Source organism: Scyliorhinus canicula, chromosome 3 (assembly GCF_902713615.1).
Source record: "Scyliorhinus canicula chromosome 3, sScyCan1.1, whole genome shotgun sequence".
Lineage (NCBI taxonomy): Eukaryota > Metazoa > Chordata > Chondrichthyes > Carcharhiniformes > Scyliorhinidae > Scyliorhinus > Scyliorhinus canicula.
The window spans coordinates 131,878,544-131,905,815 of record NC_052148.1 but is presented as its reverse complement, the minus strand read 5'-3'; the positions used below and the strand labels follow the sequence as shown (position 1 = coordinate 131,905,815).

At 50.5% G+C, this 27,272-nt stretch overlaps 1 protein-coding gene across 2 annotated transcripts in view; it reads left to right on the top strand.

The window, feature by feature from the left end:
* The window catches only part of LOC119962960 (LIM and calponin homology domains-containing protein 1-like), a 502,229-nt gene that overhangs the window by 341,640 nt on the left and 133,317 nt on the right, over positions 1–27,272 (top strand). Inside the window, exons 13-14 of one of the 2 annotated variants that reach the window (XM_038791315.1) lie at positions 11,196–11,534; positions 25,894–25,929. In XM_038791315.1, coding sequence (XP_038647243.1) covers positions 11,196–11,534; positions 25,894–25,929 — 375 coding nt within the window. The remainder of the gene's footprint in view (positions 1–11,195; positions 11,535–25,893; positions 25,930–27,272) is intronic. The other variant, XM_038791316.1, reaches the window with a different exon arrangement.

Genomic DNA, 27,272 nt, shown 5'->3' with positions numbered 1-27,272 from the left:
CAGTGAGTTGAGTGTGACCAGTTGAAGGTGTACTTACCCTAATGGTGCGGATGAGGTCATTCATCCATTTCCTGCATTTCAGGACAGTCCTCTGGTGGAGGCCCCAGGCACTGACCATCCTGATGACTTCCTCTCATTCAGGGTTGGTCATACAGTCCAGCCTCCTCTTTTAATCTTTAGGGAAAGGGGTGCCCTTTCTGGTCTCCACAGCATTGAGTGGCACATTGATGGAAGTGTCCATCAAATTTGGGAGACCGAGCTCCTTGGGATCATTGAGCGATTTCCTCCCTCAACGGTGGGTAAGAAATTGATCCAGGCGCCTTTTAAGTATGCAGACTGGATATAACAGCAGGGGCTTGCCATCCAGCCTGTTCTGCTGCACAATATGTCGGAAATCCTAGGCTGCATATTTAATTAGGCCAGAATCGCGCAATTTGGCACAAATTTTCACTGGTCTCTGTGGCAGGAAACACTCCTAGTTCCTATCCTCACCCTGGGACTTAGGCATAGAATGAAAAATTCTGCCCATTGTATTTATTCTCAGGTATATTTAAACTAGTTGTACAGAGAAATTATGTCTTTGCTTGCACTGAACTTGTGCAATATCGTGTCAGGATTGAACCAACTACTCCAGGGAGTCTGACTCTAGGTTTGTTTCTGGTTCAGCTTAAATTAAGTGTCGCCCAGATTTCATGGTCAGTAGTGAAATTATAGCATTCACTACTGAAGAAAGCTGCCCACAAGCATCAAGTGATCTGTGTGTGGATTTTCCCCTTTGTTATGGGCCAGGGTTTAGAGAACCCCAAAGTGTATCATGGAGTTCACCTGACCCACAACTTCTACTAGATTGTGGTATGGGGAGCACACAGCCCACTCTACGGGGGTGGTACAGCAGAAATGGAAAACTACTTTTCAAAGCAAAACAATGTTTATTCTATGAACTCAAGCTAACCTTTTTAAAACATACAGTGAACATCTTAGCAACCATTAATTCAAATACAACCCCCAAAGACGACAACACTAAGTAAACCTTTAAGCTTTCCTTTTTAACATCCATATGACTTAAAAACAAAACCTTTATCAGAAGTGCATCAGGTTAAAGTCACTACTGAAAACAGTTATAATTCTGAATTCATCAAATGATCAAGAGATAGTCTTTTGGATGGCATAGAGAACAGCAGTACACCTGCTTGGTCTGGCTTCAGCTCCAACACTGAAAACAAAACTAAAACACACCCTGCAGCCTGCTCAAAAATGAAAGTAAAAAGCTGACAGACAGCCCAGCTCCACCCACTCTCTGACATCACTGCAATAGTAAACACCCATTTCTTAAAGGTACTCTCACCACAGATACCCACCTGCACACCCATTTATAAACACCCATTTCTTAAACGTACTCTCACGTGACACCTTCTCAACGTCATGTTGATTCTGGCATCAAGGCAAGGGATTATACAGGTGTCCAGCAGCAATTATGTCATCAAGTAGGGAAAGCATCCAATCACATTTAAGTATTTTCACTGACAGCAAAGCAGGAAGCAAAAATGTACTGAATTTTTCATTTTCAATTAAAATTTTACAGAAGAAAATCTTATTCTTCTTCAGTGATCACTCACTAATGAGTATGAGTGTCCACCTAAGAAACTCCCTATTTCTGGTCATGGTGCGTGCATGGCTGATGAGCCCAAACCTAGAGCCGCATGTTGGACCGCACACTTGGCAGGTGTTTCTGAGAGATGGAGTCGGTCCTTGGTCTCTAGATTGCTCGTATTCCTTTCTCAAGCTCCTTTTCAGGGCCTCCTTGGTTGTGAAGAAAGCTGCCAAAACTCTCTCCTGTTCCTATTCCAACAGTGAGATGGCCAAATCAATCTCCACCACCTATGTGCTGATCTGAAGCTAGGAACATCTAGATCTCACGGTCCTGTCCCTGTTTCCTCTCGCCAATTGCCACAGGGCTTGGCTGTATTGGGGGGGGGGGGGGGGGGGGGGGGGGGGGGGGGGTGCTGGTTTCCTCTTGGTAAAAGCCTGATCCGGGACATCGTTAAATATGGATATGCCATTACACATCAGCAGACACACTGGCCAGGATTCTCCCCTACCCAGCAGGGCTGGGGGCCCCGGCGTGTTGGAGTGGCGTGAACCACTCCGGTGTCGGGCATCCCCAAAGGTGCGGACGTCTCCACACCTTTAGGGGCCAAGCCCTCACATTGAGGGGCTAGGCCCATGCCGGAGTGGTTCTCGCTCCGCCGGATGGCGTGAAAGGCCTTTGGCGCCATGACAGCCAGGGCTGAAAGGACTTCGCCGGCCTGCGTAAGTCCGTGCATGCGCCGGAGCATCAACGGCTGCTGACGTCATACCGGTGCATGCGCAGGGGAGAGGGTTTCTTCCACCTCCGCCATGGTGAAGACCATGGCGAAGGCGGAAGAAAAAGAGTGCCCAACAGCACAGGCCCGCCTGCCGATTGGTGGGTCCCGATCGCGGGCCAGGCCACTGTGGGGGCACCCACCGGGGTCAGATCACCCTGCGCCCCCAGGACCCCAGTTAAACTAATTTTAAAATATGTGACCGGGTTTGATTCCGGGTCATTGTCCGTGTGCAGTTTGTGCATTCTCCTTGTGTCTGCATGGGTCTCATCCCACAACCCAAAGATGTGCAGGGTAGGTGGATTGGCCATGCTAAAATTGCCCCTTAATTGGAAATTCTTTTTAAAATAAGAGAACAGAAGAAAACTGGGAAAAAAAATTAAATACAGAATAGAATAAAACACAAATACAAACATTATTCCCCAAAACATAGCCTAACTCCTCACCCAATCTAACCCCTCTCCCGTTTCCTTCTCCCCTTTGCCTCCTTAGCAACTAACAGCGACTATCTCCTTAAAATAAATAACAAACGGCTGCCACCTTCGGTAAAACCCCTCATGGTGTACTTGAGCTATAGGAACTGTCAGGCAACAATTGCCGGCCTTTGACATAACCCATCTGATCTTCCCCAATGACCTGAGGAAGACATGATTCCAGTCTGAGTGCTAACACCTTTACCAGTATCTCTGCATCCACATTAAGTAGAGAAATAGGGCAGTGCGACCCACATTCCACGGGGTCCTTATTCTTTTTAGTAGCAGTGAAACTGATGCTTGCATTGATATCTCAGACAGAGAATTGCGTATTACCGAGTCCACAAACATCCTCACTAGTAATGGCACCAGCTGTCCAACAAACTTTGTATAAAACTCCACCGGGAACCCGTCTGGCCCCGGGGTCTTACCTGTCTGCGTCCGTCCTATTGCTGTCAGGACCTCCTCTGTGCCCAATGGCTCCTCCAGCCCTTCAGGCTCTTCCTCTCCCGCTCTGGAAACTCCAGTTCTTCCAAAACTCCGATATAACTGACCTCCGTCATGGCGGCTCCAACCAATAGGTTCTTATAAAATGTTTCAAACGATACATTAACTTTGTCTGGAGCAGACATCAGTCTGTCACCTGCGTCTCTAACCTGGATAGGGAGGCTGCCTGCCACCTCAACTAACAAGCCAATAGATGTCTGACCTTCTCCCCATACTCAAACGTAACCCCCCCTCGAGCGCCGCAACTGGTGCACCTCCTTATGTGTGGATAACAACCTGAAAGAGTTTGGAGCCTTCTCGGGCTACAAACTCAACATGAGCAAAAGTGAGATCTTCCCAGTACACCCGCAAGGGGGGGGGGGGGCAGCACTAAAGGGGCTGCCGTTCAATCAAGCCCGACATAAATTCCGCTACCTGGGGATCCAAATAGCCCATGACTGGAAAGGGATCCACAAATGGAACCTCACCAGCCTGACGGAGGAAGTTAAAAAGGACCTGCAAAGATGGAACACACTCCCGCTCTCCCTCGCGGGGAGAGTTCAGACGATCAAAATGAACGTACTGCCCAGGTTCCTCTTCCTGTTTAGATCCATTCCGATCTACATCCCCAAGGCCTTTTTCAAAGCGCTGGACAAACTCATCATGGCGTTCGTATGGGGGGGTAAAAATGCTAGGATCCCAAAGAAGGTCTTACAAAAAACAAAAACCAGGGGAGGGCTAGCCCTCCCGAATCTACAATTCTACCACTGGGCAGCAACAGCCGAGCGAGTAAGGGGATGGATCCAGGAGCCAGAGGCTGAGTGGGTGCGTGCGGAGGAGGCCTCCTGCATGGGAACCTCCCTCCGGGCCCTCGCCACGGCAGCACTCCCATCCCCACCCAAAAAACACTCCAGCAGCCCAGTGGTGACAGCCACCCTCCAATCCTGGAACCAACTGCGGCAGCAACTTGGCCTGACCAAAATGTCGAACAGGGCTCCCATCTGCAACAACCATAGGTTCACACCAGCACTGACTGACGCCACCTTCAAAAGGTGGAGGCAGGACGGGGGGACACTGACAGTCAGGGACCTATACACGGACGACAGGATCGCAACACTGGACGAACTGACAGAGAAGTTTCAGCTAGCTGGGGGGAACGAGCTACGGTACCTGCAGCTCAAAAACTTCCTACGAAAGGAGACAAGGACGTACCCACAACCGCCACGACAGACACTACTGGAAGACCTACTGGACGCAAGTATCCTAGAGAAAGGGAACTGTAGTGACATGTATGACCGACTGGTAGATAGGGACGACACCGTACTGGACGCAACAAGAAGGAAATGGGAGGACGACCTGGGGATGGAGATAGGGTGGGGACTCTGGAGCGAAGCACTGCATAGGGTCAACTCCACCTCCACGTGCGCAAGGCTCAGCCTGACGCAACTAAAAGTGGTACATAGAGCCCACTTAACAAGAACCCGTATGAGTAGGTTCTTCCCGGAGGTGGAAGACAGATGTGAACGGTGCCAAAGAGGCCCGGCCAACCACGCCCACATGTTCTGGTCTTGCCCCAGACTCGTGGAGTACTGGACAGCCTTCTTCGAGGTTATGTCCAAAGTGGTGGGAGTGAGGGTGGAGCCATGCCCGATAGTGGCGGTCTTCGGGGTTTCAGAACAGCCAGATCTATTCCTGGGGAGGAGGGCGGACGCCCTTGCCTTTGCCTCCCTGATCGCCCGCCGTAGAATCCTGTTTGGCTGGCGGTCAGCAGCACCGCCCAGAGCTGCGGATTGGCTGTCCGACCTCTCGGAATCTCTCCAAATGGAGAAAATCAAATTTGCCATCCGAGGGTCGGACGACGGCTTCCACAGAACGTGGGAGCCATTCATGCAACTGTTCCGGGACCTATTTGTGGCCAATGTACAAGAGGAAGAATAGTCGGGGGAAGGTAGCGGGAGGGGCTACAGGTTCGGTACGGGGGTTCGATGGCTAGCTAAGGCCCAAAACCAAACTAAATAAACATGTTGGGGGGGGGGGGGGGGGGGGGGGGGGGGCGGGCGCAGTTACTACTACGAAGATGCTTACCTGTAAATATGTATGTTAAGTTTTGCGTGTTTGTTTGTTGTTTTTTTTTCTCCTAACAATTTGTAATTTGTTCAATATAAAATATGAAAACTGAATAAAAACATTTATAAAAAAAAAAAATGTGTGGATAACAGGTCAAACTGCATCTGCAGCTTTTTCCTGCTTGCAGGAGTTCTGGAGTTGGGTCAGTCGAATACCTGCAGCCTACTTCAAAGATGTAATCTACCAACCTTTGGCATTTCTCCCTAGCCTCCCTATCTTTATGCGCTTTGTGTGGAACTATCTCCCCTCTAATCACTGCTTTCAGAGCCTCCCACAGAACCCAGGGCGAGACCAATCCATTCCCATTAAGTCCCACATATTCGTCTATCATCCTATCCTCGATATCCGTCCACAGAACCCCAAATCTACCAATAACCCCACATCCAGCCTCCATTCCAGGGGCTGAACAGAACCTACCTCTAATACCAAATCTACCAGATGTGGAGCATGGCCTGAGATGACTATCACCAAGTACGCAGCCTTCCTCACGCCAGGCATAAGAAATCTTACTATCATAAAACAAAAATCTATCCTTGAATATATTTTATGTCCTACAGAGAAAAATGAAAACTCCTTACCCCTGGGGTGCTTAAGCTGCCACAGATCTCCACCCCCTCCCCTCACCACCACCATCTCCTTCATAAATGCGAACAACACATTTGCCACCCCCGAAGGGACCAACGACTTTGGCTTCGACCAGTCCAGTTTCAGGTTCAAGACACAATGTAGGTCTCCCCCCAGGACCAACTGATGAGTGTCCAATTCTGGTATTGCGGCCGACAATCTCCTCATGAATGTTACATCATCCCAGTTTGGGGTGTACGCATTCACCAACACCACTAACTTACCTTCTTGCATCCCAGTGACCATAGCAGAGCTACCTCCCTGATCCGCCACAACCCATTCAGTCAGAAAACGGATCCTTTTTAAAATTAAGATTGCCAGGCCCCAGTCCCTGCTATCAAAGCCCAAGTGGGACACCTGGTTCTACCAGCTCTTTTGCAGTCTAGTCTGATCCCTCACCCGCAGATGGGTCTCCTGCAGAAGCGCCACATTGGCCCTTAAATTCTTCAGATGAGAGAAACCTCGTTTCACTGAACTTCCCAAATCTCTGATGTTCCACGAGTCGGATTGGGGGTCTTTCACCTCCCCTCCCTCTCACATCAGCCATTTCCACCATGAGGGATTATCCCCTCATTCTTCCAAGTTTCTAGAACCGAGGCCCACCCAAGATGGCCACCAGCCCTACTTATAAGGTGAGTCAAAGAAGAACCCCTAGTCACTGTTAGCAATCTACCATCCTATCCTACTACCCTCACAACTCAAAAACCTGCCAGCTAATTCCTATCGCGCACTGCTTTCTTACCATCCCCCTTCTTACCATCTAACACATTGGCTGCACGTTAATTAGGTTCATTAGGCATGTCTAACATAGAATCATCATAGAATTTACAGTGCAGAAGGAGGCCATTCAGCCTATCGAGTCTTCACCAGCTCTCGGAAAGAGCACCCTACTTAAACCCACACCTTCACCCTACCCCCGTAACCTAGTAACCTCACCTAACCTTTTTGGACACTAAGGGCAATTTATCATGGCCAATCCACCTAACCTGCACATCTTTGGACTGCGGGAGGAAACCGGAGCACTTGGAGGAAACTCACGCACACACGGGGAGAATGTGCAGATTCCACACAGTGACCAAAGCTGGAATCGAACCTGGGACTCTGGAGCGGTGAAGCAACTGTGTTAATCACTGTGCTACCGTGCGGCCCTAGTATGTACATCTTTTTTTGAGAGGAATTGAGTTGGTATTTCAAATCATTCTGTATATCTTGCTGTACGAGGGGGATATTATTAAAAAAAATAAACTTTGGCCGATTTTTTATTTAAGTACATCAATATCAATTTTATGCAGTTTCATAATTCCAAAAAACTACGGTGTTATAATTAATCGAAGACCAATAAAAATAATTTCTGACCAATATTTCCTTCAAGCAGCAGCATTGTCTTAAAAACAGAATTTTTGGAAAATACGAATAGCTAACAGTTGCTTACGGAAAATTGGTGTAGCAATGTGTTAGTAGAATAAATCATAAAACTCCATGGGAGGGTCGGAGAATCGCCGGGGGGGAGGCTGGCATGAATCCCGCCCCCGCCAGCCACCGAATTGTCCGGCACCGGAGATTCGGCGGGGACGGGAATCGAGTTGCGCCGGTCGGCAGCCCCCCCCCCCCCCCCCCCCCCCCCCCCGGCGAATCTCCGGCCCGCGATGGGCCGAAGTCCCGCTGCTATAATGCCTGTCCCGCCGGCGTGACCACCTCCCTTACTGGCGGGACTGGCGGCGCGGGCTGGCTCCGGGGTCCTGGTTGGGGCGCGGGCAATCTGGCCCGGGGGGGGGTGCCCGCACGGTGGCCTGGCCCGTGATCGGGGCCCACCGATCCGTGGGCGGGCCTGTGGGCACTCTTTTCCTTCCGCGTCGGCCATCGCCTCTGTGATGGCCGACGCGGACGTGATCACCTCCCCTGCGCATGCGCGGGGATGACATCAGCAGCCGCTGACGCTCCCGCGCATGCGCAGACTTCCGCCGGCCGGCCAAGTCCCTTCAGTCCTGGCTGGCGTGGCGCCAAAGGCCTTCCATGCCAGCCGGCGGGACGGCAATCACTCCAGCGCGGGCCTAGCCCCTCACGGTGAGGGCTTGGCCCCTAAAGGTGCGGAAAATTCCGCACCTTTGGGGTGGCCCGACGCCAGAGTGGTTCACACTACTCCATACCGCTAGGACCCCCCGCCCCGCCGGGTAGGGGAGAATCCAGCCCCTTGACTCTAAGGGAGTAATACGTGGTCAACCAATCAGCAAATCTCCCTGTAACCCAAGTGTATTTGCAGCCATAAGATTTCTAAACTCGGATCTAGTCTCATTAAAAAAAAGTCATTCCCTTGTATTGAGGGTAAACCCTGACAATCTGATACTCAAGGATCAAATGAACCATTGTCCATAAGCAACAACCTCTCCAAAACCAAGAACTGGACCAATTTAGACTCTATCATTCATGTGATTGTACACTCCTCTTATTGAATCCGCTATTTTTATACTTTTCCTTCCTCCCCAACTTCTCTGTTTCTGAATGCATTGACTTCTTTCTGTGGGACAGTCTTGGTCGTTATTGGCCATTGTGTGATTGCATATCAGAGAAAACATTCTTTTACATTAGACCCAAAAGACTATATAGCCCCGATATTTATGGGAACACGAGGGAGTGAAAGTATACTTTAGTTGTGCGGGACAAGGCATGGGGAGTTTTCAAAATTTATTCTTTCATGGGACGTTTTGCTGACAAGGATAGTATTTGTTGCCCATCCCTATTTGTTCTGGGACAGAGTGGCTTGCCACACCATTTCAGAGGGCAGTTAAGAGTCAATCACTGGCTGGAGTCTGGAGTCACATGTAGATCAGACCAGGTAAGGATTTCCTTCCCCAAAGGACATTAGTGAACCTGGGGCGGGATTAGGAGGGGTTATTGGGTTACGGGGATAGGGTGGAAGTGAGGGCTTAAGTGGGTCGGTGCAGACTCGATGGGCCAAATGGCCTCCTTCTGCACTGTATGTTCTTTGTTCCTTTCTAATTGGAGAATCGCGGGGGTGCAGGAAATTCCTGCCACGCCAGGACGCGATTCTCCGGTGACCGGAGAATCGGTGCCGATCACGCCCGCGCGGTCGCCGCAGAGCCAGTCGGGGGCCGCTGAAATAGGCCCCCGTGGTGTTTCTCCGTGGGCGATGGGCCGAACGCCCACCAAGTTCTGCTGATTCCCGCCGGCGTGGTTCCAACATGGTACCACCAAGCGGGAGCTCGGACGCGGTGGACGCGGATGCGGTGGGGGGGGGGGGGGTGGGAGGATCTGACACCGGGGGGGGACCTTCATGGGGTCCAGACCTGCGATCAGGGGCTTCTGATCGCCTGGCGGCCGTGATCTGGAGGGGGCCTACCTCCTTCCGCGCGGCCCACTGTAAGGTCCCCAACATGTTGCTCCGCGCCGGCACGGAGACAGCAACCACGCACATGCGCCAGCGCGGAGACAGCCGCCGCGCGCATGTGCGGACCCGCGCCGGCCGTGGAGGGCCGCCTTTCAGCGCCGGAGCAGTGCGCAGCACTCCAGCGCCATGCTAGGCGCCTGAAGATGAAAAATGAAAAATGAAAATCGCTTATTGTCACGAGTAGGCTTCAATGAAGTTACTGTGAAAAGCCCCTAGTCGCCACATTCCGGCGCCTGTCCGGGGAGGCTGGTACGGGAATCGAACCGTACTGCTGGCCTGCTTGGTCTGCTTTAAAAGCCAGCGATTTAACCCAGTGAGCTAAACCAGCCCCTAGATTGATGAATTTCTGGGCCAGGAGGCCTATTGACGCCGCATATACCACTCCGGTGTTTACGCCGGCGTCAACACTTGGCGGGATTTTGGTAAATCCCGGCCCAGTTGTTTTTCTTACAACAATCAATGATAGTTGTCATGGCCCCCATTACTGAGACTAGTTTTTCAATTCCACATTATTAATTGAATTTAAATTCCACCATCTGACCTGTGTGGGATTTGAACCCTTCTTTTCCAGAATGTTAACTTATAGCCTCTGGATTACTAGTCCAGTGACATTACCACAATGCCACCAGCATCTGGAGATTTGTTGTATTTAATGGCCTTGCTATAATTTATTTCTTCTGTTTCCTGCCTGGCACCGTACCAAACCACCGGATGGGAAAACAAATGGCAGGAGGTCTGCAATTGTGTTCACGGGGTTGGGCTTGGAGGAAGGCCTGATCAACTGAGGGGAGGCTGGAGCTTTTCTTGAGGGGCAGGGTGCTCTCCTGTTCCTCCTGGGCTACATGGAGTGCTGCTTAAAAGGCACGACCTTCCGGAGCCTGCCTCCATTTCCCTGCCATGTTTCCCAAGCTCGAGGAAACCCAGCCAGCAGCAGTTAAATTTCAATTAAGTTCCCAATTGCACCATGGAATCCTGATTTAAATGTGACAACAAAGTCTCATTTTGCCCAAGATGGTACATATGTACACCTCACATTATGCCACAGGTGCCTCCCCCCTCCCCCGTCCACCAGATCCAATCTCCCTCCTGCTCATTGTGGTAGGGGTTAGTATTGAGGTTTAAGATCAGTTCTGGACCTAGCCCTGTAACTACAGAGATGGCCACCATTCCCACCATAGCCATAGATATGTCTAAACAGCATTCTTTCTCCCAGGACATGTTAAAAGAACAAATTTGTTTTTTTTAAGTCTTTACCCACTGAAGTTGTACGCAGTAGAATGTAAACATGAAGTGAATGTTTTATGTCTGATCTAACCTTATTGTTGTTCCTTATTTCCCATTAGTTAGTGCCTTGGGCAGCATGGTAGCACAAGTGATTAGCACTGTGGCTTCACAGTGCCAGGGTCCCAGGTTCGATTCCCCGCTAAATCACTGTCTGTGCGGAGTCTGCACGTTCTCCCCGTGTCTGCGTGGGCTTCCTCCGGGTGCTCCGGTTTCCTCCCACAGTCCAAAGACGTGCAGGTTAGGTGGATTGGCCATGATAAATTGCCCTTAGTGACCAAAAAAAAAGATTAGGAGAGGTTATTGGGTTACGGGGATAGGGTGGAAGTGAGGGCTTAAGTGGGTCGGTGCAGACTCGATGGGCCAAATGGCCTCCTTCTGCACTGTATGTTCTATGTTCTTTGTTCCTTTCTTAATTTACCTCTTCTTCCATAGCTGTAAACCGGAAGAAATTTTCCTTAGTGATACATGCACAGCTGAGTATTTTCGAAGAACCCCCTCTCCTGTCCTGGCTGTCCAGACTATAACTCTAAGTGAAAGCAGTCACGATTCCAGTGAGGAAGTTGAAGATGAAGAGAAGAGGGCCCCAGATCGAGAAAAAGATGACATGATGAGCAGGCGGATAAAAGCCACCTCCATGCAGAGCAGCGCTGTCTTTAATAAATTCCTCCCGGCCCCCAGTTCACAGCAAGGCCAGTCAGGGAGTGGAATCAATGACGGATGTGAGAAAGCTGCAAAGAAAATGAACAAACCCGAGGAGGAATCTCCGTGGACGTGAGCTTTTTGTTTTGTTTCATTTAACTAAACAGTTGCTGTGGGCTGGAGCCTGAAGTGCACTTAAACTGAACTGACTGCAAGTGTGGAAATGCCTGTGTTGAAACAAGTAACAGTTAGCATGTGTTTGAATTTGTCTTGTCTGTGTGCCACATTGACTCATCATGAACTGTTTCATTGCCAATATAGAAATAATTACAAAAATAATATCAAAGGTAAACAGCACTGCATTTTTAACATTTTCATGTCCTAGCGATAACAGTGGAAATCACTTTTTTTTTTTCGGTTTGACAGCTTGTTATGTCTTAACACCCAGTTTGTGGTACTTCTTCTGCACAGTGGAAATTGCTTTGTCCTAGAACTGTTAAAATTTGAATACATGGGCAGTTGCTTTAACCTGATATGATGTCGTCAGTCCAAAAACATAAAGCAGTTTTGCTTTGCTGACATCAGGAATAGATGTGTTGCCTTGGGTCCACTGTCACATGCAGGAGCATTCTCCGCAAAATATTCTATTACAGATCTAACCAGCATTTCTGAAGCACACAACAAAATAACAAAGGACAATTTAAGGATAATCACACAGATCTCTTTGTCAATGAGATAATGCGCATGTCATTTGAATACATAAAGAGGATGGGAATAGAGGGATACAGACCCTGGAAGTGCAGAAGATTTTAGTTTAGACAAGCATCATGATCGGCACAGGCATGGAGGGCCAAAGGGCCTGTTCCAGTGCTGTACTCTTCTTGTTGTTCAGCAGTGGGCATTTGAAATTTAGCCCAATCACCAAAGTCACAGGTTTGATTTAATGTCACCTGATGTTGCGAGTGGTTTCTTTGATGTAAACTACTGGAATCTTATTATGGTGCATTCTGTTTCTACACTGATTATAATCATAAGTTGCTAAAAGAGGATGCGACAAAAGAGGGAAAAGTTTTAATTCAGGCAGAACTGTTGGGTGCGATTTAATGGCCATGTTGAACTTAAGCGAGAGCGCAGCAGTTAAATCGCAGGAGAGGCCAAAATCGAGAACCACGCCGACACCAATTTGTTTACGTTGGAGAAATCAGGATCTCATTGTAGCATGGCAAGAAACCAATTGTCACCACTTAAACCCAACCTCCATACAATTAACGGGAGCTATACCCTGTCTAGTGGCCCCCCGTGATCTAATGGCCTCCCAGCAAGTGGTCACGCAGGTGCCGATTAGTACACCTTTTTAAAAGCGTGAAGCTGGCGTTGGGACCTGAGGAGGTGAGTATCCATATTCGCTCACAGGTAATACATCCAAGGGCACTGGGGTTGCTGCCCCTGTGCTTGGGAGGGGGTGGGGGAGCCACCCAGCAGCCAGCTCGGAAAGGGATGGCCTGTGCGTGGCTTGGGAGGGGGGGAGGGGGGGGGGCGCCCGCCCGCGGGTCCACCATGCCAACCCCAGACTATGTGGTCCCATTCCGGAGGCAACCCCTGCCTGACCACCCATAACTCCCACTGAGAGCGGAGGCCTCTGGCCTTGCAGCTGAAGGTTATTGCTAATAGCAATTGGTATTCGTGGTTAAGTGCGTACTTCACACAATGCAAGTGGATTCCCATGGGTAGCTTGTGGGAGTTATTGCCTATCAGACTGTGATGCCTGGACACTGTGCCTGAGCACTGCAGGAGGCTACACCACGAACGCAGCGTCCGACATCCAAACACCTAGGGGCTGGGCCCCAGCACCAGGAACATATCGGCATCCAGAGTGTGGGTGTGTGCTCCAGGGAGGGAACCAGCACCCAGTCCAGATAACATTAAGTGCAGGTGTCTAGGAAACATTGTCTGCGGTTAGGTGAGCAAGGACCCCCGCTGCTGCCGGAGGTGTGTGGGCAAGGTGTGTCAGATGGGGGCAGGGGAGCAATGGGGGACTGGAGGTCCAGGGGCGGATGATACCACTAGTTGTCAGTCTCCCACCCTCACCAATTCCTCACAAATATTGCATGGGATGGATGAAACCTTGGAACCCGAGGAACTTGCTCTTGTAGTGCTGCTGGCAGGCCAGGAGGCCAGGAGCTGGAGGACACAGTGGCAGCAGCGCCGACAGAGGCTCAAGGTGGCAGTACTTGTGCAGGGCCCTGCCCCACAACCTGAGGACACGGCCGCCTATTCGGCCAGGGAAGGACTCAGAGGGAGAGGCCCGCGACGGCTCAAGGTGTACAAGCACCACTGGTCTTTCGAGCAGATGACAGACAGCGTGTGCCATACGAGACTTTCCCTCAGCAAGTCGACGGTGCAGCACCTGTGCCATGTCCTTGTGGACTTTGCACCACAAGCAGCAGGAGGATATCTGCTTCTGGTGGCCATGTAGCCCATGAAGATGGGCTACGTGGGGCAACACGGTAGCATGGTGGTTAGCATAAATGCTTCACAGCTCCAGGGTCCCAGGTTCGATTCCCGGCTGGGTCACTGTCTGTGCGGAGTCTGCACGTCCTCCCCGTGTGTGCGTAGGTTTCCTCCGGGTGCTCCGGTTTCCTCCCACAGTCCAAAGATGTGCGGGTTAGGTGGATTGGCCATGCTAAATTGCCCGTAGTGTCCTAAAAAGGTAAGGTTAAGGGGGGGGGGGGGTGTTGGGTTACGGGTATAGGGTGGATACGTGGGTTTGAGTAGGGTGATCATGGCTCGGCGCAACATTGAGGGCCGAAGGGCCTGTTCTGTGCTGTACTGTTCTATGTTCTATGTTCTAAGATCATGCACCTGGATGCACGCTTTCCAGGGAGTGTGCACGACAGCTTCATCCAGGGACAGTCAGACATTCCCGACCTCTTTGTTGGCTCTTGGGGGATAAAGGGTACCCGCTGAGGCTCTGGTTAATGATGCCAGTACGAAGGCAGGTGACCGATGAGGAGACCCAATACAACGAGACTCATGCGGCCACCCAGTCTGTCATTCAGTGGTGCATTGGACTCCTTAAAATGCGCTTCTGATGCCTCGACCACTCTAGTGGTGCACTGCAGTATGCACCCCAGAGGACTGGCCGCTTTGTGGTGGTCTGCTGTGTCCTCCACAACCTGGCACAGCAGCGGGCGATGTGCTGGAGGTGGAGGGGAGGAATATGTGCCCATCTTCGAGGAGGAGGACGAGCAGGTGCCGGACCAGGAGGGGCTGGAGAACAAGCCCGGGGAGGACCCGCAGGACCAGCCAGAGAATGGAGGACAGGCAGGAACGGCAAGGGTCCGGCAAGCCCGGAGGGCCAATGATGCCCTTATCCTCGCCCACTTCACATAGGATGTGGCCTAGTCTGTCATTCCCCCAGCGACCGGGACATGCTCTGCAGTGCCTTGGCTATGCCACCTGGGACTAGGACATGCTCTGCAGCACCTCATCAAGGTCCTCCTGGTACTGGGTAATGTCTCCCAGTGAATGGGGCATACTGTCGAGGTGCTCAGCCATGGCCGTCACCGACTGCATGACACCTTGACACCTCCACTCATGCTACCGACTCGTACACCAGATTCTCCACTGAGGTTGCCACGGATGTGCTGGCGCCATCTGCTGTGGGTCCTGCAGGTCCTGCGGGTCCTGCGGGAGAATGAACAACATGTGGGAGGGGTGGATCAGTCTGTACAGCAGTAACAACTCATGTTTGACAGATCATCTGGATGGGGGCTGGTGGATCGTCTGTGCTATGCGCCGACGTCTATGGTGGTCACTGTTCTGTCCTCAGCCACCCTGCGACCTCCAGTTCCTCACAGGGGTCGGAGAATCGCCCAGGGCCGGCGTCAATCCCGCCTCCGTCGTGTCCCAAATTCTCCGCCCCCCGAGATTCGGCGGGGGCGGAAATCGCGCACGCCAGTCGGTGGGCCCCCCTCACTGGTCGGCGGGCCCCCCGCGGCGTTTCTCCAGCCCGCGATGGACCGAAGTCCCGCGGCTGACAGGCCTTTCCCGCCGGCGTGGTTTAAACCACCTCTCATACCGATGGGATTGGCGGCGCGGGCGGGCTCTGGGGTCCTGGGGGGCGCGCGGGGTGATCTGACCCCGGGGGGTGCCTCCACGGTGGCCTAGCCCGCGATCGGGGCCCACCGATCCACGGGCGGGCCTGTGGCGTGGGGGCACTCTTTTCCTTCCGCCCCCGCCATGGCCTTCACCATGGCGGAGGCGGAAGAGACCCCCTCCCCTGCGCATGCGCCGGTGTGACGTCAGCAGCCGCTGACGCACCGGCGCATGCGCGGACGTACGCCGGCCGGCGAAGTCCTTTCGGCCTCGGCTGGGGTTGCGCCAAAGGCCGTTCACGTCAGCGGCGGAGTGGAAACCTAGCCCCTCAATGTGAGGGCTTGGCCCCTAAAGGTGCGGAGACGTCTGCACCTTTGGGGCGGCCTGACGCCAGAGTGGTTCACGCCACTCCGACACGCCGGGACCCCCCGCCCCGCCGGGTAGGGGAGAATCCCGGCTCTTGTTCTGGGATCATTAAAACTGAATCTTTAATTCCAAGTCCATTAGAATTATGCTCAGTGGACATTAAGCATTACGTCTGTTGTGGGGCAATATTTTAGTCAATTAATGCCTAGTTCCGAGTAATCCACCTCTGCTTCCTCCAACTACTAAAGGCTAAAACATTGATGATTCCTGAAAATCCGTGAGGTAATTATGATGCGTGATTAACTTGCGCTTATTCAGTGCAATGCATGTAGCGCACAAACTTTGTGCTGCCTGTTGATTCTGCTAATTTAGTGATTGTGGCGTACAGCACAACGTGAAATGCGCCATTGAGTGTCTGCATGGTCCAGCAGGGGCTCAAGTTTGTATAAAGCGATTTTGGAAGTGATTGTTCAAGAATGTTTGATCTAAGGAAGAAGCTAAACAGCTGGCTTGTAATGCAGAACAATGTCAGCAGCGCGGATTCAATTCCCGTACCGGCCTCCCTGAACAGGCGCCAGAATGTGGCGACTAGGGGCTTTTCACAGTAACTTAATTGAAGCCTACTTGTGACAATAAGTGGTTATTATTATAAGAATGATGATCGAGCAACATGGCAAAGAGCAAACTGTCAAGCAGCACCTGCAGGGGAGTTAATTAGGTGACTAGTTATAACTGGATGTGTTTCAGGTGAAGGCCGTCTTTATGTTCCAGTTCCCTCATGCCCCAGTACTGTGCCAGTATCCCATGCATCAAATCCCATTCCACCCACATGGGGTGCCAAGGTGGAGGTGTTTGACGGCTTCAAATTCCTAGGTGTGCACATCACCAACAATCTGCCCTGGTCCATCCACGCCGATGCTAAGACCAAGAAAGAACATCAGCGCCTATATTTCCTCAGGAAACTAAGGAAATTCGGCATGTCCATATTGATTCTTCCCAATTTTTACAGATGCGCCATAGAAAGCATCCTATCTGGCTGCATCACAGCCTGGTAAGGCAACTGCTCACCCCAAGACTGTAAGAAAGTACAGAAAGTCATGAACACAGCCCAGTCCATCACACGAAGCTGCCACCCATGCATTGACTTGGTCTATATCTCCCGCTGCCTGGGGAAAGCGGGCAGCATAATCGAAGACCCCTCCCACCCGGCTTATTCTCTCTTCCAACCTCATCCATCAGGCAGGAGATTCAAAAGTCTGAGAACACACACCAACAGATGCAAAAACAGCGGGCGCGATTCTCCGCAAATGCGGCGAGTTGTAAAGGCTGCCATGAAACTGGCCGTGTTTCACGGCAGCCTCCGCGCCCCCTCCCGGGACCCAATTCTCCCCCCCCGGGCGGGGCTAGCAGCGGGGCCCCGTGAAGCACGGCATCGCGGCTTTAGCGACCGTCGCTAAGTCCGCGCGCCAAGCGTCACGACGGCTGACGCGCACGATGACGTCAGCCGCGCATGCGCGGGTTGGACGACTCCAACCCGCGCAGGCGCGGATGACATCATCACACAGACGCGTCAAACCCACGCATGCGCGGACCATCATGCCCCTCAGCCGCTCCGCGGACTGATCCTGCGGGGCGGCGGAAGAACAAATAGTGCGCGGGTATCAGACCCGCTGTCCACGATCGGTTCCCACCGATTGCAGGCCCATGCCACCCTTGGCACGGCCGTGGTGCGGCCGTGCCAATCGGTGCCATGGTTGTCCGGGACGGCACTTTGCGGCCGTTTTCACGAACGCTGAAAGCAGGTGTGATCGCGGCCGTGAAAACGGCCATTAACTCCGCGGTATTCGGCCCATCGGCCTGCGGAGAATCGCTGTTCGCCGTAAAAAACGGCGAGCAGCGATTCGTGTCGGGGGGCGGCCGGAGGGGGGGGGGGGGGGGGGGGGAGGAGAATAGCGGGAGGCCGTGAAAATTGTCGGGAAGGCCCTCCCGCTATTCTCCGACCCGTCGTGGGCAGCGGAGAATCGCGCCCAGCTTCTTCCCCACTGTTACCAGACTCCTAAATGACCCTCTTATGGACTGAACTGAACTCTCCATGCATAGAACATAGAACAGTACAGCACAGAACAGGCCCTTTGGCCCTCAATGTTGTGCCGAGCCATGATCACCCTACTCAAACCCACATCTCCACCCTATACCCGTAACCCAACAAGCCCCCCCTTAACCTTACTTTTATTAGGACACTACGTGCAATTTAGCATGGCCAATCCACCTAACCCGCACATCTTTGGACTGTGGGAGGAAACCGGAGCACCCGGAGGAAACCCACGCACACAGGGGGAGGACGTGCAGACTCCACACAGACAGTGACCCAGCCGGGAATCGAACCTGGGACCCTGGAGCTGTGAAGCATTTATGCTAACCACCATGCTACCCTGCTGCCCCTAAATGCATCTTCTCTACTGAGTTGACTTACACTCCATATGCTTCACTTGATGTCTATATATTTACATTGTGTATCTATCGCGTGTCCTATGTTTTTCATGTATGGAATGATCTGTCTGGACTGTACACAGAACAATACTTTTCACTGTACCTCGGTACACATGACAATAAACCCAAATCCAATCCAATCAATGTTTTGAACCACACATTAGGGTCTCTGATCTTGGGCGAAATTCTCCGACCCCACGCAGGGTCGGAGAATTGGCGGGAAGCGGCGTTATTTCCGCTCCCGCAGGTTTTTGAATTCTCCCGCCGGTCATAAACCGGCGTTGTGCAAATCCCGCCAGCAGCCTGTGAAAACAGCTGGCGCCGGCGGGATTTCATTTTTTTTAAACTTACCTCAAATCTCCGGCCCGGATGGGCCGAAGTCCCGCCGCTGGGAGGCCTTCTCCCGCCGCCGAGGTTTAAACCACCTCTGGAACGGCGGGCTCAGCGGCGCGAGCAGGCCCCCGGGGTCCTGGGGGGGCGGGGGGGGCGATCGGACCCGGGGGGGTGCCCCCACGGAGGCCTGGCCCGCGATTGGGGCCCCCCGCTCACTCCGCGGGGCAGTGCCGTGGGGGCACTCTTTCTCCTTCCGCGCCGCCACGGCCTCCGGCATGGCGGACGCGGAGGAGAACCCCGCATCGCGCATGCGCCGGCAGTGACGTCAGCGGCCAGCTGCCGCTGACGTCACTGCCGGCGCATGCGCCGACCGCCGAAAGCCTTTCGGCCAGCCCCGCTTCCGACTGCGCCGGGTGTTTGCGCCAGTCTTCTGGTGCAAACTGCTCCGGCGCGGGGCTGGCCCCCAAAGGTGGGGAGAATTCCCCACCTTTGGGGAGGCGCGACCCCTGAGTGGTTGGCGCCACTCCCCTACGCCGGCACCCTCCGTCACGCCGGGTAGGGGAGAATCCAGCCCTTATCCTGTGCCAGTTTTCTCATGGCTCAGGTAACCCAGACATTCTGCTTTTTACATTACTCTTTAGCTGTTCATACTCCCTCAACAAAACCTCTTTCTTATTGCTCAATCATTGGTATGCATGTTAACCATGACAATTGGATTCTTCCCCTCTCCAGCCCCAAGGCGATGATCCTTAAGCCTGGCACCATAGCCTTTGAACTCATATTCTCAGCTACAGTGACGATTGTCTATTGCCCTGACTATACTGTCGCTTACTACAACTATATTGCTTTTTGCTCCCCTCATTTGAATTGCCTTCTGTGCCACGGTGCCATGGTAAGTTTGCTCATTCTCCCTCTGATCCCTGCTCTTGTCTATGCTGCAAATACCTTGAACCTGACAATTGCAAGGGATGAGGCTGTTCCACTGCTACCTCTGGACCCCCATGCCTGTCTCTCTTACAGTGGCATCCTTCTGTCCCTGACCACAGACCAAATCTTTTTTTTTTAAAGTATTTTTATTAAGGTTTTGCAGAATTTTCCATAATAAAATAGTAGTAACAATAATCACAAAACAAACTAAAGTGAACATTAACATAGTGCAAAACGAGAATATACAATAACAATTAAATAGACATTACTTCACACGATCCAGTCTTCCCACACCATCCCAATGAAGCACTCACCACCACCCCCTGCCCCCCCCCCCACCCCCCCTACAGATTGCTGCTGCTGCTGACATTTTAATTTTCCCCAAGAAAGTCGACGAACAGCTGCCACCTCCGAGAGAACCCTAGTGTAGACCCTCGTAAGGCAAACTTTTTTTCTCGAGGCTGAGAAACCCAGCCATGTCGGTAACCCAAGTCTCTGCACACGGGGGCTTCGTGTCCCTCCATATTAATAAAATCCGTCTCCGGGCTACTAGGGAGGCAAAGGCCAAGATGTCGGCCTCTTTCGCCCCCTGAACTCCCGGGTCTTCTGACGCTCTGCACCACCTGTGTGTTAAGCACCTTGGACATTGCCCTCGCAAACCCTTGCCAGAGCTCTCTAAGCTCTGGGCATGCCCAAAACATGTGGAAGTGGTTTGCACCTCATACAACTGTCTTCTACCCCAAAAAACCTGCTCATTCTCACTGCTGTCATGTGTGCCCAGTGGACCACCTTAAATTGAATTAGACTGAGCCTGGCACATGATGAGGAGGAATTAACCCTGCCCAGGACCTCTGCCCACAGACCCGCTTCCAACTCCTCACCTAGCTCCTCCCCCCACTTGCCCTTGAGCTCCTCCACCGGGGTTTCCTCCACCTCCTGTAGTTCCTGGTAGATATCCGACACCTTCCCCTCCCCCACCCAGGTGCAGGAGACCACCCTGTCCTGTATCCTCAGTGCCGGCAGCGTCGGAAAGGCCACTACCTGTTTTTTCAGGAAGGCTCATACTTGCAGATATTTAAAGGCGTTTCCTGGCGGCAGATTAAATTTGTCGTCTAGCACCTTCAAACTGGGAAAGCTTCCGTCTATGAACAGATCTCCCATCCTTCTGATGCCTGCCGTCTGCCAGCTCTGGAACCCACCATCCATCCTACCCGGGACAAACCTGTGGTTGTTGAATATCGGGGTCCAGACCGACTCTCCCTCCACCTTCTTGTACCTCCTCCACTGTCCCCAGATCCACACGGTCGCCACCACCACCGGACTTGTGGAGTAACGGGTCGGCGAGAATGGCAAAGGAGCCGTTATCAAAGCTCCCAGATTGGTATCTTTACATGATGCCGTCTCCAGCTGCTGCCCCCCCCCCCGCCCGCCCATCGCCCACTTCCTAATCATTGCTATATTGGCCGCACAGACCAAATCTTAAGTACCTAGCCTAAGGGGTATGACAGTCCACCATCTGCAAGGCATGAGTCAGAAAGACGATCAAATGCTCTTCATTGCTGGGGTGAGTGCAGCTCCAACAACATATAAAAGGCTCAACAAAACCTAGGAGCCAACAGTCCACTTGATTGACACACCGCACCACCTTAAACATTTACTACTTCCTGGTTGGCATGTGTATAATCTGCAACATACACTACTGAAGCTCACCAAGGCTTCTTCAGTCGCACTCTCCAGAGCTGCAACCTCTACAGTTTAGAAAAGCAAGGGCAGAAGGCACATGGGAACACCACCATATACAAGTTCCTCTCCTAGTCTCTCACCTGCTTTGGGAATATACTGCTGAACCGTCATCTTCGCTAAGTCAAAACCCTGGAACTCAAGATCTAACAGTGTTGTCAAAGTACCTTCATATTGATTGGAACGATTCAATAAGGCAGCTCACTCCCACTTTATCGAGGGAAGCTAGGAATGGGCAATAAATGCTGGCCATCCCAGTGAAGCCGGCAATTCCGTAAATTAATTAAAAAGGCTAATATTGGGGACGATTCTCCGAGCCCCGCGCCGGGCCGGAGAATCGCCACAACCGCGCCACGACGCCCTGCGCTGGCGCACGATTCTCCGAGGTGCAGAGAATCGGCGCCATTTGCGCAGGCGCGTTTGGCACGGCGCGGGCCGCTGGAATCGGCGGGGCCAATACGCCAGAGTCCCACCGGCGCCGTTCATCCCTGGTCGCTGCCGGCGGGAACTCTGCGCGAACAGTCGGGGGGTGGCCTGTGGGGGGGGAGGGGGGGTTGCTCTATGGGGTCTGGCCCGCGATCGGGCCCCACCGTTCAGGGGGCCGGCCTCTCCCCCCGGGCCTATTTTTTGGCGCGCCGGCCCCTGAACATCGACTCTATGTTGAGTCGGGGCCAGCACGCTAAAGAAGTTTCCTGCACTTGTGCAGGTAGGTGTGGCCCAACTACGCATGTGCGGGTTGGCACAGAGCCCATTTGGCATCACAAAAGGAGGCTGGAGCGGCGTGAACCGCTCCAGCGCTGTGCTGGCCCCCTCGCCCACCCCCTTTTCCCCTCATTCTCGTATCCTCCCAAACCCCCCAACCCACTCTCCAAGTATCTGCCTCGGCAGAACTCACAAGACCTACAATAATATTGAAAAGTCTTTGAGACGCTCACAAATCTGCTGAAATAAACATTAGTTAAATATCCACTTCACAACATTGTCCTCATTGCAGCCCATATACATCTGTGAAAATCAACAAACATTACTCGTATACATTATTTGAATATCCACTTTACAACATTCTCATCATTACGGCCCATACATCTGTCAAAATAACAAATATAACTTATATACCCATTAAAATAACATTATTCTCTTAACAGCTCATAGATATGTCAAAACAAACCGATAAACAGCTTTGTCAACAACCCTGAATAGCAGCTTTGTTAAGGTTTGGAAATCAACCAAGCACTCATAAGGGGATTCCACTACAACTCCTGCCAAACTAAATCCATGAATGTTTTTTGAAGTCAACCTAACATTCAAAGTAAGATTCCATTGAACCACTGCATCAACAAGAATTACTGAGCTGAAACCATTAAGACCTTTGAAAGTGTCTTAAAACTTTTAAACAACCAAACAGATGGCTAAGCTGAGTTTTGAGGAGAAATTAAAGTCAAGGACACATTGTGTAATGTAGCACTTTATCCAATAGATAATGCATGATAATGCAGCTGAAGACATCTCTACCTTCATAATGCTGCTCAGTCCCTTGACAGCTTGTCAGCTTTCAGAAGTTACAACCTGGATACCACATTATTTAAGTATCACTTACCTATTCAAAACTAAGTCCTATCATCAGTCATTTGAGATTACATTTTTGCCTTGGGTAAAAGCCTTTGTTTTTTCTTTTGTCAATGTATTTTAATTACAAGGTGAATTAGGGAGTATTCAGAAAAGGCTGAAATGGGACTTCCTGGCAAGCATTTTGTTCCAAGAAATGTCCATGTGATCGGAGGTGCCACAAGGATGAAAGTTAAAAAATAGAGGGTTAGTAAGCCGCTAATTGGGTGATCAAATTATAGCTGGAATCAAAAAATGCAGTTCATGACATATCCTGGTGATAAACGCAAAGAAAAGACTCTCAGAATAAAACAGTAATACTCTGTGTGGTATACAGGGAGCTGAAGGAAGGGAGAGAGGGGATTGTGGAATGGACGAGACCCATATTGTTGCAGTTTCAGTTTTGCCAGCGCCAACCAGATCATTTAAAAGGGTCAGAGAAGGATTCACCAGTTCATTCATGTTTGAATTATATTAATTTTAGTCAGTTTGTTACAGTAAGATTTTTGCCCATGGGTTTTGCCCAAGGTCTGAAATGTCAATTTCCACGATGGCACTGCCAAGATAATGGCATGAAAGTTGTCAACATCAGGAATATTTTGATTCAGGTTCATTTTCAAAGCCTTCCTGATTCATGTCAACCCAGCTTAGGGATGGGAAAGTATAGGCCAAAGTATTTTTCTCCTCTTTCTATTATCCAGTTCTGCTCTTATCTCACACAAGGGAAGATGGGGTGGCACGGTGATGCAGTGGTTAGCACTGCTGCCTATGGCTCTGAGGACCTGGGTTTGATCCAGGCCCCGGATCTGTGTGGAGTTTGCACATTCTCCTCGTGCCTGCATGGGTTTCATCCCCATAACCCAAAGATGTGCAGTCAGGTGGATTGGCCATGCTAAATTGCCCCTTAATTGGAAAAACAAAATGATAATTGGGTACTCTAAATTTAAAAAGAAAACAGAAGGGAAGATGTCCTGCTTTTTGATTGTTGGTCCGAATCTTTGAGACCATCCCACTTGGCTAAGATTAATCAGTCCTCCAACAATTTCTTTCCTCCCTTTATTTTGATCTCCCACACTGCTCATAATGCCGCCCTTGAGATATTTATTAAAATAAATTTTACATCTTGTTTCTTGTATTAACTATATATACATTGATTCAGCTGCCAAAATGAATCCTTTTTCAATGTTTTAGTTCCACTGCTGGGTGCTGAACTTCAGAAATTGCCAATGGTTGTGTAGATGGCGTAGTGGTAATATCACTGGACCACTAATCCAGGGGCCAACCAAATGCTCTGGAGGCAAGGATTCAAACCCCACCTTGGCAGCTGGTGGAATTTAAATTCAATGAATAAATCTGGAATATAAAGCCAGTCTCTGTCATGGTGACTATGACAACTATTGGCAGTTGCTGTAAAAACCCATCTGGTTCACAAATACCCTTAGGGGAAGAAGGAAATCTGCCATCCTTACCTGGTCTGGATGCATGTGACTCCAGACTCAGCAATGTGCTCTTAATGGCCCTTTGTTCAAAGGAAAGGTCAACAAATTCTGGCAATGGCAGTGATACCTACAACCTATGAAAGAATTTTTAAAAGACATTTGGTAGAGCTGCTTCTTGCTTTACATTTTCCAACATCAATGAGCAGCCAGTTCAAATCATTCCAAAATGCTTTGGCTTTCGTTTGTCTAGAAAATCAGCAATTACAGCAAATAGTTTTCTGTCATTAAAAGAACAATGTTGTGGAATTCATAGCCACCTCTAAATGGCATGGTATAAGTCAGGATGAAAAGAGTAAAACCATTAATGCATCAGAATAGAGCAATTCAGCAAGAAAAAGCCTACATTAACATAAAGCACGAGTTTCCTTGGGCTTCTCCCTGTTGGCCAAGTAACTTTGGTGGAAATGTAAATGAGGATTTGTTCATCTTCTGTTAACCTTACAGTGGCCAATTAGGAGAACTACTTAAGCAGTCCCTGTCCAAATGCAGAAAGACCTGGACAATATCCAGGCATGGGCTGACAAGTGGCAAGTAACATTTGCGCTACAGAAGTGCCAGGCAATCACCAGTCCAACAGGGGAGTATCCAACCATTGCCCCCTGACATGCAATTGTATTACTCCCCAAAGCCTACCTCCCATCTACAAGACATAAGTCAGGAGTGTGATGGAATACCCTCCACTTGCCCGAATGAGTGTAGTTCCAACAACACTCAACAAGCTCAATGCCATCCAGGACAAAGCAGCCCACTTGATTGGCACCCCATCCACAAACATTTACTCCTCCTCCCACCGATGCAGTGTTAATAGTGTGTACCATCTACAAGGTGTACTGCAGGAACTCACCAAGTTTCCTTCGGCAGCACATTCCAAACCTATGACTGCTACCATAAAGAAGGGGAAGGGCAACAAACACATGGGAGTACCACCACCTGGAGGTTCCCCTCCAAGCTACTGACCATCCTGGCTTTAAAATATATTGCTGTTTCTTTACTTTCGTTGAGTCAAAATCCTGGAGCTCCCTTCCTAGACATGGATTGCAGCTCACCACCACCTTCTCAAGGGCAATCAGGGATGGACAACAAATGGTGGCCAAGCCAGGAATGCTCACATCCCATGAATGAATTTTTAAAATATATATATATTGAAGAGAGAGAAAATAGGGAAACATTTTAGGTGTTTGTTTTTATATTGTGGAATAAATATTACAATAATTAACTTATACCTATTATCTGAGCAGCATTTTGAACCAGTACAGTGACTTACTGTCCCAGGGAGATTTAAATTTTGGACCTGTCATCAGTTGAAATATCAAACACCTGTTATGCAAACAAATTTCCATTCTGCATTTTGAAAATCTCAATTTTATGCATATTGATGTTTCTTATGTTTCATTGTAAATGTTCTATGTGTTTTTTTATATTTGGTCCTGTAGATACAGTCCTACAGATGCCCTGTCTGATGATACAGGGTAAGTGGTATCTTGTGTTTAAAAATTGTGGAGCTGCATGTGCTTGATCAGTATTTGCAACTGCTTACTAAACCACCAAGAATAATGAGTTTCTCGAGGCTTGCGTGTTTAACCACTTTAACTATATTTAACATATAGGGATTACTGACAAAACATTTTATAAAAATTAGGTGAATTTCACTTATAAATATTACACCAGATTCAGGGAGCACTGGGAATGGAATGATCTTTCAAAATTTCAGTTCTTGACTATTAGACTATTAGACTACTGCAAAACTTAAGAACATATGAATTAGGAACAGAAGTAGGCCACTTGGCCCGACGAGCCTGCTCCACCATTTATGGCTGACCTGATCATGCCCTCAAATCTACATTCCTGTCTACCTCCTATAACCTTTGACTCTCTTGTCAATCAAAAATCTAATGAATTCAGCATTAAAAATATTCAGAGATCCAGCCTCCGCTGCTCTCTAGGGAAGAGAATTCCACAAACTAACGATCCTCTGAGAGAAAAAATTCACTTCATCCGTATCTTAAATGGGAGATGGAAACTGTGACCCTTAGTTAGTCTCTCCCACAATGGAAACTCCTATCAACATCCACCCTATCAAGTTCCCTCAGGATCTTTAGGGTTTCAATAAGATCAGGTCCAACCTGTCTAACCTTTCCCAATAAGTTAACCCCTTCATTTCTGGAATCAGTCGATTGAGCCCTTTCTGAACTGCTTTGAATGCAATTATATCCTTTCTTAAGTAAGGAAACCAAAATGTAGACAGTCGTCAGGATGTGGGGCGCGATTCTCCCCAAAAATGATTACGGGCGTGATTCACCCAAAAGGGAATAAAGTCCCCAAACGAGAGCATTTAGCCGCATGTTTACCGGCGCTTGCAGTGCCGGGAAACACATGGCTGTTTAACGCTACTTGCACTATATAATGGGCCTCAGCAGGGAACTCGCAGCCCAGGCTGCACCTAGCCCCGTTTTGTACAGTGGAAAGCTCTGCTTGCCGGAACTCCCCAGTGTAGCGAGAGATCAGGACGCCATTTTTAAATGGCGCCCTAATCGCCAAGGCCCCCGAAACAATCCCTAACCTCTCCCCCCAAATCAAATGCACTATGGAAGGGTCCCCAGCCCCACCAACACCCACGCCAGGCACCCCAGCCCGATCGCACAAGCTCAAAAGATGCCAGTTTGCAGTGCCAACCTGGCATGCTGGCAGTGCCCATTCCAGCTGGCCATGCCACCTGGGCACCTTGACAGTGCCAGGCTGGCACCAGGTGGCACTGCCACAGCACGTGACAGGCACTGCCAGGCTGCCCAGGTGGCACTGCCAGGGAGTCCAG